General features: G+C 46.3%; 1 protein-coding gene across 1 annotated transcript in view; it reads left to right on the forward strand.

Moving 5' to 3' along the window:
- The window catches only part of Nmnat2 (nicotinamide nucleotide adenylyltransferase 2), a 144,430-nt gene that overhangs the window by 103,187 nt on the left and 28,765 nt on the right, over window positions 1–12,478 (forward strand). The window contains exons 2-5 of the mRNA XM_042674481.1: window positions 4,875–4,963; window positions 5,657–5,724; window positions 8,104–8,182; window positions 10,689–10,815. Of these exons, the coding sequence (XP_042530415.1) occupies window positions 4,875–4,963; window positions 5,657–5,724; window positions 8,104–8,182; window positions 10,689–10,815 (363 nt within the window). The remainder of the gene's footprint in view (window positions 1–4,874; window positions 4,964–5,656; window positions 5,725–8,103; window positions 8,183–10,688; window positions 10,816–12,478) is intronic.

Here is a 12,478-nt window from a genome sequence, read left to right on the forward strand (position 1 = left end):
AGTCCTTCATTCTCAGCCTCCTGAGTAGTTCAGAAGTAGGTGTGAACCACGAGCATTGGATTACCTGGACTTTTTATTCCTAACTCAGTTTATCTGCTCACACTGCTTTGTATCCTTGAAGTGATCTTCCTTTTATTTTACAATAGCTGTTTTACTATTTCATTTTATTTTTTAGGGATGACAAAGCCAACCAACAGATCAAGAGATGAGTACCCCTTAACCAGGCGCTTGTTGTTCATACCTCTAGTCAGCCCTAGCTACTCAGTTGTCTGAGATCTGAGGATCCCAGATGGAAGCCAGCATGAGCAGGAAAGTCTGTGCGATTCTTTATTTTATTTTATTTTTTGTCGGTCGTGGGGCTTGAACTCTGGGCCTGGGCGCTGTCCCTCAGCTCTTCAGCTTAAGGCGAGTGCTCTACCACTTGAGCTACAGCGCCACTTCCGGTTTTCTGGTGGTTTATTGGAGATAGGAGTCTCACGGTCTCTCCTGCCTGGGCTGGCTTTGAACCGCGATCCTCAGATCTCAGCCTCCTGAGTAGCTAGGATTACAAGCGTGAGCCACCAGCGCCCCGCAGTCTGTGAGATTCTTATCTCCAATTAACCATCAAAACGCTGGAAGTGGAGCTGACTCAAGTAGTAGAGCAGAAAAAGAGGGAGGAGGAGGAGGAGGAAGAGGAGGAGGAGGAGGAGGAGGAGGAGGCGGCGGCGGCAGTGCCCAGGCTCTGAGTTCAAACCCCTGTACACACACACACACACACACACACACACACACACACACACACACACCACACACACCCTTCTGCTGTATCCATAGATCCCATGAGGAAAGGCAGGCCCTGCACAGAGAAAGGCCATAGTCAGCCAGGAGGCCTTTCTGTGACTTCTTGGGGAGAAGGCCAGGTGTAGGCTGAGGTTTGGTGAGGTCTCACCATAATTGTTCTCCACCTAGCCCTGGGGTTATTAGGGCGAGAGCTTAGGGACAGTCACAGTGCGAGCCTAACAGGAGACACCTGTGGGTGTGGTGAGTTTGTCTGAGTTACTTAGCATTTGAAAGGCTTTTTGTAGGTCCCTATCTAGCCTGAGGGTGGGGGGAGCCTACCACTTAAGCTTCACCTCAAAGCATTGTGCGCATGAAACTTACAAATGTGGTTAATTCTGTGGTCAGTGGCTAGCCCAAGGTCTTGAATTCTAAGATAAGCCCCTGAGCTATACCAGCGCATCTGCCCAGAGTTCTTGACACTGTAGATTTGGTATCTATTAACTCTGCTTGTCTTATTTCTATCTTGTCTTATTTCCACCAACACCTAAGCTCCTTGGAGATGGGGATTATGTTATACTTCTCTAGGTCCCTTAGAACACCTACACAGACTCGAATATACTAAGTATTCAAGGTTCAGTTTGGCCATAGGGATAGCTTCTTTGACTTTGTGTTTTCTTTGTGTGGGTCTTGGGGCTTGAACTCAGGATCTGGGTGCCATCACTGAGCTTTTTTTGCTTAAGGCTAGCACTCTACCTCTACCAGTTGAGCCACAGTTCCACTTCTGGCTTTTTGGTAGTTTATTGGATATAAGAATCTCATGGGCTTACATAAGTGTGGTGGTGGGCGGGGGCGGGGGGGGGAGGGTTGACAAGAGGGAAAGTGGGAGAAAAACAAGGGAGGGTGTAACAATGTTTGACAAGAAATGTACGCACGACCTTATGTATATAACTGTAACCCCTGTGTATACCACCTTGACAATAAATTATTTTTTTTTAAAAGGATCTCATGGACTTTCCTCCCCCTGTTGGCTTGGAATCATGGTGCTCAGATCTCAGTCTTGAGTAGCTAAGACTATAGGCATGAGTCACCAGCACCCAGGCTAATTTTTTTTTCTTTTGTGGCATAAACACAGACTGTTTTTCAGTTGTAAATGAAAATCAAACTGTGTCATTTGAAAGAGAAATGATGGAACTAGAAATCATTTATGTTAAGTAAAAGAAGCCAACTGTGAGAGACAAATATTGTATGTTTTCTCTCATATGAAGAATCTAGACCACCACGAAAAATGAATGACTGACATGAGAGGTTGATTTGGGGCCTGGAATCAACAAGGGGGGAGGAGTATGAAAGTAGATGGTAAAGGGGAATGAATGTGATCAAAGTACTTTATGTGCATGCATGAAAATAGAATAATAAAACCTATTAACTGTAGTTTAAGAAAAGGAGAGGGCCCAGGCGCCAGGGACTCACACCTGTAATCCGAGTTACTCAGGAGGCTAAAATCTGAGGATAGGTTCAAAGCCCAAGCAAGAAAGTCTGTGAGATTCTTATTTCTAATTACACACACACACACACCGAGCACCAGACCTGGGTGTTGTCCCTGAGTTTGAGACTGACATGCAGGAAGAGAGGGATAAGAAGAAAAAAAAAAAAACAGAAGGGGTAAATTTGATCAGCGTACATGATAGGCACAGTGAAACCTCTTTATATGATTAATGTATGCCAATGAAAATATGTTAAATACTTTTCCTTGAAGCTAGGTGTGCTGGCACACACCTGGCATCCCAGCAGTCAGGAGGAGGCTGAGGCAGGAGGATCATAAATTTAAAACTTGGTTTATATAGTAAGAACTTATCTCAAAAGAAATAGGAAACAAAACCAAAGTTTCCTTCATCCCTAAGCAGAAATAATTTTGCCTACCCTAGCTCGATTGATTCCTTACTATCCAGGGCTTGGCCTTTCTGCTGTTTAGACATGTTTAATTCCACGTAGCCTGTGTGAAATGCATCTGCTAGGAAGATACAGGCCATTCCAGCTGTGAACCCAACAGTGCAGGGGACATTTCTAATTGCAACAGAAAAGGGACAATTGAATTAGTATGATGCCCTGTCCACGGAGTTTTCTCCATGAACTCCCTGTAAGGGGAGAGTAGATTACATGTGTCAGCCATTCTAGATTACATGTGTCAGCCATTCTAGATTAGATGTGTCAGCCAGGTTCACAGAGTAGCAAGGAGGTGATTAATTAAAAATAAATCTTACAGACTTTCCTGCCCAGCTGGCTTAGAACTGAGATCCTCAGATCTCAGCCTCCTGAGTATTTAGGGTTACAGGCATAAGCCACTGGCACCTAGAAGTCTTTTAATTCCTTAAAAGGCAAAGAAAACAAGTCCATACCTCTAAACAATATCAATTTGTTAACACCAAACACACATATTCCTTTACCAAGAAGCCATTTTCAATTCCTCCAGACACAATTGACCTTTCCTGACTAAACTTTTCTCCTTGACCATATAGGAGCACAGCGTTGTTTAAACTCTAATCCTGCCACCCATCAATAGCCCTTTATTTAAGTGAGTGGTTATTAGAAGCGAACACACTGGAGAACATGATATACAGTACTGTAGCAAGTATTTTAGGATGTGTTTGTTTCTGTTACGTACATATCCCATGTCGTATGTAGTTTGTGTCATTACTTAAATCTGTTTCCTCTTGTGGATTGGAGTGGATGAAAGCCATTGCTGTAACACTCAGCCCAATTCACTTCTCATTGGAAACCTCAGTTTGGCTTCCTATTTCTCCAGTGTTGGGAACTTTTATTAGAGACTAATAAGAATAATGCTCAATGCACATTTCCTAAGTTGAATTTAACTACATGCTCTCATTAACTCCTTAGGATGTAATGTATCAGATCAGGTTTAGGGTTGGGGTTATTCCCTTTAGAAAAGCCTTCCCAAGGCAGTGAATTTGGGAGTGTTGCCAGGAGAAGGAGCTGTTCACCTTGGCTAGGAATAAGGGTGACAGCTTTTAAGGTAAATCATTGGTCCAGTGAATTCCCCCCTGGAAATTGGGGCTCAGTGGGAGGGCACCCTAGGGGAGCAAGAGTGGGGAAAAGAAGCTTCTGGTAGGGACTAGAAGCTTTTAAAGTGTGACCACATACTGAGAATCAACAAATAAGCTCAATAAATAAGTTACTCTACCAGGTGTATAAGAGTCAAAGAGCTCTTCAGTGTGGATGACAGACTTAACTACACTGGGACCACAGATACTTTTTCCCTGTCCCCATCTCTCAAAGTAGTTCAAAAGGCAAGCCTTATTTGACCTGTGTGTGGTTGAATCAATAAAAAGGGGCTTCTCTGGTAAATTTGCATCAGCAACTTTACATTCTACCCTCCAAAAAAAGAGATTTATGCGACTGAAATTTTCTCTACCAACTGTAATGATAGTGGACTTGCAGGGCTGATGTTAATTCGCTGTAATTATGTATGGGGCCTTTTCAATTTGTTTTTGGTGGCTTTTCTCTTGTAAATAATTAGATGAGGCAATCAGCACATCTTTCATACCATAAGGAGAATTTGTTTAAAAGACATACAGCGGTTGCTCTGCAAGTGACAATAGAACTAAATTTCAATCACTAGCTCTTAAGATTCTTAATGAAGGGTTTGTTTAAAACCCCTCTAGCTACCTGGGACTCCAACAAAAGAGAAGCACTGTGTGTGTGTGTGTGTGTGTGTGTGTGTGTGTGTGTGTGTTGGGGCTTGAACTCATGTGCTCAAGCATAATGCTCTACTACTGGAGCTACAACTCCACTTCCAAAATTAGAGAACCTCAATTCTCAGATCTCAGCCTCCTGCTAGCTAGGATTATAGGCATGAGCCACCAGCACCTGGCTCAGAGAAACTTTAAAACGGGATTCCCTTGAGTTCTAAATCCTTTCGCTGAAATCTGTTTCTGTAACCTTTTGAACCACTAACATTTGCTTTGAAAGTTGACACTTTCTATATAAATGGCAAGAGATAAACCTTGGCGCTGTGGAGCTGAACATATTGATTTTAATTATCACTTTCAATCCACACTTTCCTTCTTTGTAATGTACGGTTTTCCTCTCTTCGTTAGAAAGAGCCAGGGATTATCTGCACAAGACTGGGAGGTTTATCGTGATTGGCGGGATTGTCTCCCCTGTCCACGACTCCTATGGAAAACAGGTGGGTCCTCAGCCCTGACCCCTCTTCTTTCCTCCTTCCCCCTTCAAAATGGCTCCTCCTCCCCTCTTCAAAATGGCTCCTTTGGATAGAATTGCTCCATTATCAGTCAGACTGAGAAGGTGTCCGCCACTCACAGCATCAGGCCCAGTCAGCGCTTGTTAGGAGAGGAGCAGGCATGGCCTCCCTTCCTGTGATGTGGCCAAACTGGCTTCTGGTTATGGATTATGATGTGCTTGGGCAAATCTTTTCAGCAATTTTAAGAGAAAAAAATGTCCCACAATTTGATTTTAAAACTCTTTTCCTACTCCTCATTCCCATCACATGTTCCAGATGATATAGGTGCTGCTTCCTTCATTCCCCACTTTTCCCACAGATACAGTCTAGCTCTGGGGAAGTCACCCCAAGCAGCCAGACTGAGCCAGAAGACAAGGTAAGTGTCAGGCCTCTGCAGGGCATGCGTATACTCATACGTGGAAGCTCTTCTGTTGATCCTGCTGGTGGGGTACCTGGCACAGCCCACTTACCTTTGCCCTCTGTCACACACCTACAGGTGGACAGGTAAAAGGAAGGGGCATACCCCACATTCCCTCTCACCACGAAAACATGACAGCTGCTCTTTGATGATAGTTGGCTTGAGTGGGGCCCTGTGAGGATCATTGGCCATCACTTAATGATTGCTCTGCTGCTTTCCAGGGTCTTGTGTCCAGTCGGCACCGCCTCATCATGTGCCAGCTGGCCGTCCAGAATTCCGACTGGATCAGGTAGGGCTGGCCTGATAATGCCACAGGCAGGTGGCCCTGGCTCACTGGGGGTGAGGAAGAATCCCAGCAATTATTTGGATGCTAGAAGTAGAAAGTGGGAAGAGAGAGAGAAAGGGAGAGGGAGAGATGGAGAGAAAGAGAGACTGACAGACAGAGAGACAGAAACAGAGACAGAGACAGAGAGAAATTAGCCCTGTACAGACAATAATCACGGAGACCCTCAAGGGGGACCCACTTAATCATTATTTCTTTTTGAAACCAAGTTGTGGGGCTCATGAAATATAGAAGGCACTAGCAGGGTTTTATCTGCATTGAAACCTCTGGGCCCTGGAGTGATTCAGAGACCTAACTTCCACTAAGTCTTACTTCCTGTCTGGGAATGTCTTGGAGATTTTCTACTCCTGAACTCAAGCTTCCCAGCATCCCACACTGACTCCTGGACAGAGGGTATGAGACTTAGGAGCACTGCCCTTGGGAGTCCCATCCAGAGAGAGCCTTGTTGCTCTCTGCTTTTCCCCCTCATACCAGACAGGCTAATAAGATGGCAGTGCCCCCTCCCTCAATTCTCCCATTCTCCCTCTGAGCTTGCAATGTAATTAAAGCAAGTATTCACTAATTATGCTAATTATGCTCTCTCCAGCTCCAACCGTTATAATTTGCATGAGAAGATGATGTTTTTAAAAAATAATGGTACATCATTTGCACTGTAATTTCCCGCTATAGAAAAACAAGCAGCACCTCTGGGAGCTTCGGGGAACGTGAAGGGAGGGAAAGGATGGAGGCTGACCTCAGGATGAGGGACTCAGAGTCAACTGGGCAGGGATACAGGAGGAAATGAGGGTGTGGGGAGGTGACAACAATGACCCCTGTCAGTTGTGCATGGAGATCTGTGTGAGAAGCATGTGCCCTTTATAGACATTCTCTTCCTCTTAACACACACGCCAGCCAGAGAGGCAGCTGTTTTTCTCAGTTGAGAAACAGGCCCAGAGAGGTTAAGGGACCCAAGCAATGTACATCTGTGGTCAAGACTGGACTAACAATAAGACCTGTTAAACTGGGCACCAGTGGCTCACACTTGTAATCCTAGCTACACAGGAGTCTGAGATCTGAGGATCACAGTTCAAAGCCAGCTTGGGCAGCAAAGTCTGAAAAACTCTTATTTCCAATTAGCCACCAATAAGCCAGAAGTAGAGCTGTGGCTCAAGTGGTAGAGCACTTGCCTTGAGAACAAAAGCTCATGGACAGCACCCAGGCCCTGAGTTCAAGCTCCAGAACTGGCATACAGACACACACACACACACACACACACACACACACACACAAACACACACACACACACACACACACACACACACACACACACACTTAGTATTGTAACTCTTCCTTCCTGGGTAAAATGGGATCTAGTATTAGACAGGAGGCTGTTCCTGGTTGGTTGTGCTTACATGATCATGATTCTGGAGTAATTCCCTCCTTCATTCAGTACTTATTTACTGAGTGTCTACTGCCTGCCTCATGCTGTTGTAGGCACTTGGAAGGTGAGAACTGAGATCTCTAGGGAGTCTGGAGATAGGAGCTGGCTCCAGGGCCTGTCCCTGGGAGCCCATGTGGCCCCATCACGTGATTGAAGTTAGTCAGATTTCATCTTTGGAAACCTCAAGTGTATGTACATGGCTAGGGATGGGCAGTTAATGCTTAACGGCTAAGAAAATATTTGAGAAATATCCCAATTCAGCTGAGTGCTACATCAGTTTGAGATCCCTGCCTTCTCCTCAGTCTTGCTTATAATAGGTGTTGGTCAGTCTGTGGGGGTGGGTCCCCTGGACTGACCACTATGCCTTACCCCTGGCTACAAGGCTCCACAGCACAGGGAGACAGACAGGGCTGCTTTACCAGGACTCACAGCCTGGCGAGAAAAAGTTCAGCCTCCACTTGGTGAAGGCCCGGCTCACATACATTCTTATCACAGCTTGCAAGGTCCAGAGGAGAATTCTCCTTTCCAGATAAGAAGAGCAAGGCACTCTCCTAAGCACTGGACCTATCTGGCTTACTGAGCCCGTCTGACAAAACCATAAGATAGTTACTGCTATTCATCCCATGTTACAGATGGGAAAGGGGAGGCATGGAGAGACCATCTAACTTTCCCAAAGCCACACAGTACCAAGGCTGGGACTAAACCCAGGCATCTTTCTCCTCCATCTGAGGCAGACTCCTCATATTTTACAAAGGAGCAAACAGAGGCTCAGCCCTAGGTTTTGTCTGACTAGAAATCTACCTACCATAACCAGGTCGGGTAAAGATATGGTCTCTTGAGGCAAGGAGTAGGATAATACAGGACAAGAGTGTGCCCAAGAACCAACCTGTCTCCCATGCTGGCAGGGTGGACCCATGGGAATGCTACCAGGACACCTGGCAGACAACCTGCAGTGTGCTAGAACACCACCGGGACCTCATGAAGGTGAGCTGGGCCATGTCTGGGGGTAGACGCACCACCAGGGGGCCAGGGAAGGGCTGGGCCCACAGAAGCCAGGCAAGACAGGGCGGGGTTTCAGCTTCCCCCTTCCCTGCCAGCCTGGCACCGAGGATGGCGGTGAATTAGGAACCTGAAGCAGTCCTAGGGCTGTTCCTGCTTTTCTCTCTCCTAACTTCTTCCTGCTGGATATGAGATTACTGCTGCTGGAGATGACTCGGGCAGCTTCCATCAGCCCTAGAAGCAAGGCCAAGGTGGGATTACAGTTATAGGACTTCTGAAAGTGAGGAGAGGAAGAAGCTGGATGAGGAAAGGCAGCAGCAAGAGACATACCCTAAGCACTGGCAGCTTGTACCAGACCTCCTGCTCCTGCTGCCAGGGTCCCTGGAATCCCCTTCACCCCAGGTTGGGAGGCTGAAAAGGGGGTACTGCACACTTGCTGGCATTGCTTCCTTGTCCCCCATCCATTCCTATTCACCAGAGACTCCACAGACTTGGGGACACAATGTTTAGTGAATACAGGTGGATAAAAGCCAGGGCTTGTGTCTAGGCTGCAGACTCAGAGCCCCATACAGCTGGCAGCACTGGCCAGAATGTGGAGAAAGCAAAAGTCCTTCAAGGATCAGTACCAACCCATGGATTCCCCTAGTGACAGATGAAAAACAGAGCTATTGATGGCAAGAAACATGGCCAACCAGGACAACAGTAAACCATGTTCATCTCGACCAGATCCAGGGAGAGTCTGCATCCCATCTCTGTTCCTACTGTTGGAGGATGCATCGCTGTCTTCTTAGACAGCCCATTCTCTACCAAACACACAGTTGAGCTATGTTTTACTAGACCTGAAATGTTCGGGCCCTAGGCCATCCTGAGGAGGCAAGAGTTGGTACTCAACTAATTATTTTTAGCCTGTGGAATGGAATGGAAGCCTTCCCTCTACCTTCAGAACCCTTCACACATATTCAGATTCTCCCTGGTCCCCTTGAAAGGTCTCTGACACAGCATCACCCTGATTTGTTCCACCTCTATGCTAGTCTCAACAACTTGAGTTATAAAAGACACCACCTACTACTGAATAAGCATGTGTCAGCCAGGATAGGCTAAAACATGCAGGAGTAACAAACATCCTTAATACCTCAGTGGCTTGACACATGTGTATTTCTCACACTGTGGGTTGGCTAGGATGTCGGCTGGGAGCTTGTGCTCCTTCTGGTCACACAGAAGCCTCGGGCTCCATAATGAAAGGGCAGGTGTTTGGGGACACTGCAAACACTCCTGAGTGTGCTCGACTGGCTGCGACGGCCATCAATCCTGGCTGCCGTTTTGTTTTTCAAGTGTTTGAGCTTCCTGAATATTTCCTGTGTTCCTCATGCCCAACTTGAGTCTGGTCCAGAAAAGTTCATCCAGGAGCTCTGGCTGTTGCAGTGGTAGATAGAGGCTGGCTGATAGCATAGGTCACAAATGTCCCACTGATGTAAGACTCCAAGCTGCTTGCTACTATCTATCCCTAAGCCTACCGGTGTAAGGCCAGTGCTCCTGGCATAGAAAGTAGAACAGGCAGTGGGCATCATCACCTTCAAGATGCTGGACCTTGAAGAAGCCAGGGCCTTTATGGTCCACAATGGATTGAAACTTAGTCCTTTGTTTTGGTGTTGTCCACTGGCTGATTTCCCACACACCTTGGACACAGGAGCTGCTCTGGCTCAGCTATGGGAAATGCTGCATTAGCAGTGCCATGTTTTCTGGGGTCCTGGAGAAAGCAGCGGGCCTGATAATGCAGGATAATAGATAATGCACATCAAATTCCCATTCCTTGTCTTGAGCATGGGCATACACAGGCTAAGAGGACTCAGAACCCACCAACCCACTTGCTTCAACACAAATATGGTCTGCCCTGCCTGGCACCTGGCTCTAGCTGGCTGTGTTTTAGACATCTCTGGGCTGCAGAGGCCACAGGTGCTAACGATGCCGTGTGTCGGTCTGACCTTTCCCAAGTTGCAGAGCCCTTTTGCAGACATGATTTCGTTGGAATCCTGAGAGCACGGGGAGGTTAGATAGTACCACGGGCAGAAGGTTACGCCATCTGTACCCCTTGCAGAGTTCTGACCATCTGTCAAGTGCTCCGTGGGCACTTTGCATAGGCTTATTTGTGCAGTTCTCCCACAGTGAAAACGACAAGTATATTGTTAGACTCCTGAAGCAAGGCTCAGGAGAGAGTCTGTAACTATCCAAGATCATATAGCCAGCAGGAGGAGAAGCCTGAATTTGGGTCCATGTTTGTGTGATGTCACGTCTCAGACTTGCTCCACTGAGCAACACTGTGATCTGCCGGCTTAGTGAGAAGTGGTACAGCTGGGTCTAGAACCCCCGACCCCACCACCAGGGCTGTCCCTCAGCCCTAAGCTGCCTCTCCCTGATGGACAAACAGATGTCTATGTGGAGATAACTAGTCCCTTGGCAAATGGACTCACTCAGTGCTTCTCCCTTTCTCCAGAGGGTGACTGGCTGCATCCTCTCCAATGTCAACACACCTTCCATGACACCTGTGATCGGACAGCCACAACATGAGAACCCCCAGCCCATTTACCAAAACAGCAACGTGCCCAACAAGCCCACTGCAGGTAAGGGAACGTTGGTGGAGTAGTTCTCAATCTTTAGAATCTCTTGGAGGGCTTGTTAAAATACTAAGGGCTGGGTCTGACTCCTGTGTTTTATTCAGTAGGTTGGGGGAGGGGTAGGACAGTTGGATTTTAATAAGACCCATAGACCACAGGGCCACTACTGGTCCTGGGACTGTACTTTGTAAACCCTTAATTTAGAGTATCAGTAGTTGCAATCACACAGAGAGAAAGAAAGACATGCAGACAGAGACAGCGAGGGGAGGAAGTTCATAGGCTTCATGTGTAATTATATCTTATCATTGCACTGAGAATGAAATGTACAAAAGGAATACTTTTTCTCTACCCCTTCCAGGAAGCTGAGGGTAGCACTCTAGGCCATACAGTGAGAAGTGACAGGGCCATGAATCACACTGCATCATCTCATTCTTAGCCACCTCTTTAACAATAGAGAACAGAGGCTACCATTGCTTACCCAACCCTGAGCTCTGTATGCCTGGACACACTGAGCTCAGGGCTTTGTGTGTGTTCTCATTGAATGCAGCAATTCTGTTATATAGACTCTATCTTCCCCTCGACATGCTGTGTGCTCAGAAGCGGGAGTCAGAGTGTGTGTTCAGGACCATCAGCCTCCAAAGTCCACACTTAGTTATGCTTCAAGGTCAGTTCCAAGAGATAGATGTTGCTATTTTTCAAGCCTATGGATCAAATTGTATTATAGACAGGTTAATTCACAAAGAATAGTTTGTATCTAATTAGAAGAAAAAAATTCTGGATTGGCGTCCAGAGATATTGAAAACCAGATCCCTATTAATTAAACAGGAAGTCTGAGGGTTATGAAACCCATTTGTGTGGGAAGAAATTCCTTAGCTCAGCAGAAATTATTCTGATGTGCATTTTGCCACAGGCAGAATCTCCCTGGATAAAGATGTTACTGTCCAGTGGCTTGGAATGGCTAACAATAGACTTAGGACAAATATAGGAGGAATGCTCACTGGATAGAATATGTATTATTTAAGTACCGAGACTAACATTATATAACTGATATATACTGCATTGCTGTGATAAACTACCTGATAGAATCAACTTAAAAGGAGGAAATACTTACCTTAGTTCAAGTTTCAGTCTGTGTTCACTTGGCCATGTTGCTTTGGGCCTGCGGCTGTACAGTACATCATGTGTGGGAGTGAGGGGTGGTGGAGGAGGCTACTTGCTTCATTATGGCCAGGAAGTATTAAAAGAGGAAGAGGAAGGGAGGGGTCAGGAAATACACGCAATGACTTAACTTCCTTCTATCAGTCTCCACCTCCTAAAAGTTTTACCACTTCTTATCAGGTAGGGATTGAGCCTTCAACACATGGCTTTTGGGGAACATTTAAGATCTAAACATGACCCAGGTGCTGATGGCTCATGCCTGAAATTCCTAGCTACTCAGGAGGCTGAGATCTGAGGATCACAGTTTGGAGCTAGCCCCAGGCAGAAAAGTCCATGAAACTCTTATCTTCAATAAGCTACTCAGAAAATGTCCAAAGTGGTGCTATGGCTCAAGTGGTAGAGTACTAGTTTTGAGCATATAGAAAGTCAGGCACAGCACTGAGGCTCTGAGTTCAAGCCCTAGGACCAGCACACACACACACACACACACACACACACACACACACACACA

Source organism: Dipodomys spectabilis, unplaced genomic scaffold (assembly GCF_019054845.1).
Source record: "Dipodomys spectabilis isolate Male_0828 unplaced genomic scaffold, ASM1905484v1 ptg000019l, whole genome shotgun sequence".
Classification (NCBI taxonomy): Eukaryota; Metazoa; Chordata; class Mammalia; order Rodentia; family Heteromyidae; genus Dipodomys; species Dipodomys spectabilis.